The 2,920-nt window shown below is 61.9% G+C and overlaps 1 protein-coding gene across 1 annotated transcript in view; it reads right to left on the bottom strand.

The window, feature by feature from the left end:
- HAO2 (hydroxyacid oxidase 2 (long chain)) overlaps positions 1–2,083 on the bottom strand; it is a 9,286-nt gene extending 7,203 nt beyond the window's left edge. The window contains exons 1-2 of the mRNA XM_004689593.2: positions 1,953–2,083; positions 114–265 (exon numbers count right to left, since the gene is read on the bottom strand). Of these exons, the coding sequence (XP_004689650.1) occupies positions 114–265; positions 1,953–2,083 (283 nt within the window). The remainder of the gene's footprint in view (positions 1–113; positions 266–1,952) is intronic.
- Positions 2,084–2,920: the final 837 nt, after the last annotated feature.

A 2,920-nucleotide genomic window follows, 5' to 3' on the forward strand; every position in this document is an offset into this window, starting at 1 on the left:
CCTGCAGGCCAGGGACAGCCCCCCTGCAGGCCAGTGACGTGCCCCCTGCAGGTCCAAACACCCCCTGCAGGCCAGGGCACCCAGGGAGGGGACCAGATCGGGCTGGTTCTCACCTCTCGCCGTGCTCATTTCGCCATCAGGCCAGGCGAGGCGGTGGAAACCTGTGGGGGAGATGCAGATGGGGGCGCTGACCCTCTCCCCCTGGATCGTGGTGCCGGTGTCCACCTGCGACACGTCTCTCAGGTACCGTGGGCGGAGGCGGATTCTGTGCTAGACACAAAGAGCTTCCGTCGGCGGACCGCTGTCTTGCTGCCGGTGCTGCCTGGCCCCAGGGCCCCAGCGCCGGTGCAGGCCTACAGCAGACGGCCCGAAGCCTCTGGTGGGGCCAGTTGGCTGGTAGCGGAGATGGAGGCCCGAGGGAGGCTCCTCTCCTTGGGATTCTCTGCGGCACCCCTGAACCCCAATGCATGCGAGGCCACTTTGCTCGGTCACAGCCTGCATCTCGGACTCTCCACCCAGACTCTCAGCTGCTGGGTTTGATTCCTCATAAGGACCCGAAAATAAAGAAGCGGGACCGAGAAGTTCCAGGTCTCCACAAAGTAAGAAAAGGCCGCACAGGAGCACAGATGCCCGCAAGCGAGCCACGGAGGGGTCTTGCTTGTTTCGGAGGCCGGTTCCTGTGAAGTCGCGGGTCAAACCGCTTTCAAGGAAAGGAGGCAAATTCACGCGCAATAAATAGATCAAACCCACTTTTGAGGCCAGCGCTCAGCCTCCTGGCCCTCACACGCTTGCTTTGCACAGAATGCTATCGCTCGTGCGCACAGTAGACTGTCCTGGAAACAGGGGCGGCGGAATGGTGGGAGCTGCAGCTCCGGTGCGAGGTGCAGCCACCGCATCGCCACGCTGGCTGGTGCAGACCATCGGCTGTAAAGCAGGGACGTGCTGGGCACAGTGCTGGCCTGGATCTGAGCCCTCGGCTTGCCCTGGTGCCCGTCACGGCCAGCGATCATCGCCTCTAAGGCCAGACGGCAAGTGTTTAGGCTTTGGGACAGACGACCTGCGTCACCACCATGCAGCTCTGCGATTGCAACAGACAGCCACGGCCCAGACCTCCGTCACTGCACGCCAGCCTGCTCTCCACAGACGCACCAGGACTGCAGGCTGTTTTCTGTGCTAGTCCTGCTTTTGTTTTTCTTCACTCATTAAAAAAAAAACAAGCCCCATGGCGCCCTCCCTGGGGGTGCAGCAGGTTAAAGCACTGCACTGAGAAGCTAAAGCCGCTTCCGCATGAGTTCGATCCCCGCCTGCCCCGGAGGTGACCACATGGCGTGGCAGACCTCTTCTGACCCGCCCGCTGCTCCCCTCAGCAGTGTGCTTCGTCGATCTGCCTGTTCTGCTCCCCGCTCTGTCTCTGGGGAAGCCTCTCGCTGCCCCTGAGCCTCTGACCTGTACCCCAGGTCTGTATGCACAAATAAATAAATCTTTAAAAAAAAACAAAACAAAAAAACAAGCGCCTTAGCTTGACCATACAGGTCCCGGAGGCAGGGGCTGTGGGGTGCAACTTACCCCCCTTCCCACCCGCTTGCATCAACATTTCACCCCCCTGATTCTATGTGCTTTCACGTTCCTTCTACTCTGCAGGTCCTGGCTCCAGCTGTAATTCTCCCTCTCAAGCCAGCATTTAGGACTCGGGGTGTCTAAGTTCTGCCCGCGTCTCCCTGGCTCGGGTGGCTGGTCACCCGGACTCTCCCAGGAGCAGAGTAGCTGGGACACCCAGCGGTGACTCGGGCCTAGGAATCCTCCCTCCTCCGTCCTCTGCTGGCCCCCGGGCCCCCACCCCAGTGATAAAAATCGTCGTTGTATCTGGCGCTTTTCCCCGACGGCAGCCCCTCCCACGCCAAGGAGCTCCCCACCAGGCACCTAGGCCAACCCCTGAAAAGAAAAGGCCGAACTTCTTGAAGGCCGCGATGTTGTCCTCCCGCGTGATGCCTTCGCCAGCACCGCCTTCAATGTAGTCCCAGCTGGGCTTGGACAGGCGCTCCCGAGCCAGGGCCTGGAAGTCTGTCACGCACACCAAGCGCATGTCCGGGCCTTCAAGGAAAAACAAGACAAGCCAACGCCGTGACCCAGTGAGACTAGGCGGGGGGTGGGGAGGGGGGGCGATGGCGGCAGCTGCGGGCCCCTCATCCCCGCGGCCCCGCCAGCCCTGCAGGCAGACCCCAGCCAGAGGACGGGCCTCCTCCCCGCCGCCGCGTGTCCGGGCCGTGCGGCCTGGCGAGCCCTGCCTGCCGGCCCCTTCTTCCCACGTGTCCCTCAGACCTAAGTGCCGTCCTCGCCATGCAGCTGTTCGGAGCACTTCCGAGTCCTGCTGCTGGCTTCTAGGCACGCCCCATCTTGTCTCCTCCCAGCTGCCTGGGCTCTTTCTAAGATGCCCACCTGTTCACGCCCCGTCCTGTGTCATGGTGTGTCCTAGGACCTGGCTCAGGCTCTGTTTCTTGGTGACCTTTCCTGGCCATCAGCCCACCATGAGTATGTTCTGAACACGCGGGAGGGCAGGTCACCCCTCGGCGCTGCGGAGGGGTGGGGGAGGCTCTAGCTGAGGCTATCCTCTCCGAGTCCCCAGGGGACCTCCGAGTCTGAAGCTCCTGGGGACGTGGCTGATGTCCTGGAGGAAGCCCTTGAATGACCATGTCACGGGTTTTGAGACCAGGAAACACCGTGTATTCCCTCTGCTTTCCCCACCCCTGATCTGAAATGTACATGTGGAGGAGGGACTTTGGCACAGTCACCGGTCAGGAGGAAAGAGGACGGGGCTGGGAGTGCCCCCTCCAGGCGGAGCGAGGGCATGGGAACAGGAGCTGCGGCTGGTCATAGCGTGGCGAACTCCTGCAGAGAGGGTTCTGGAAGGTACGGTGGAGAA

The sequence above is a fragment of the Condylura cristata genome, unplaced genomic scaffold, assembly GCF_000260355.1.
Source record: "Condylura cristata isolate star-nosed mole 26May11 unplaced genomic scaffold, ConCri1.0 scaffold00026, whole genome shotgun sequence".
Lineage (NCBI taxonomy): Eukaryota > Metazoa > Chordata > Mammalia > Eulipotyphla > Talpidae > Condylura > Condylura cristata.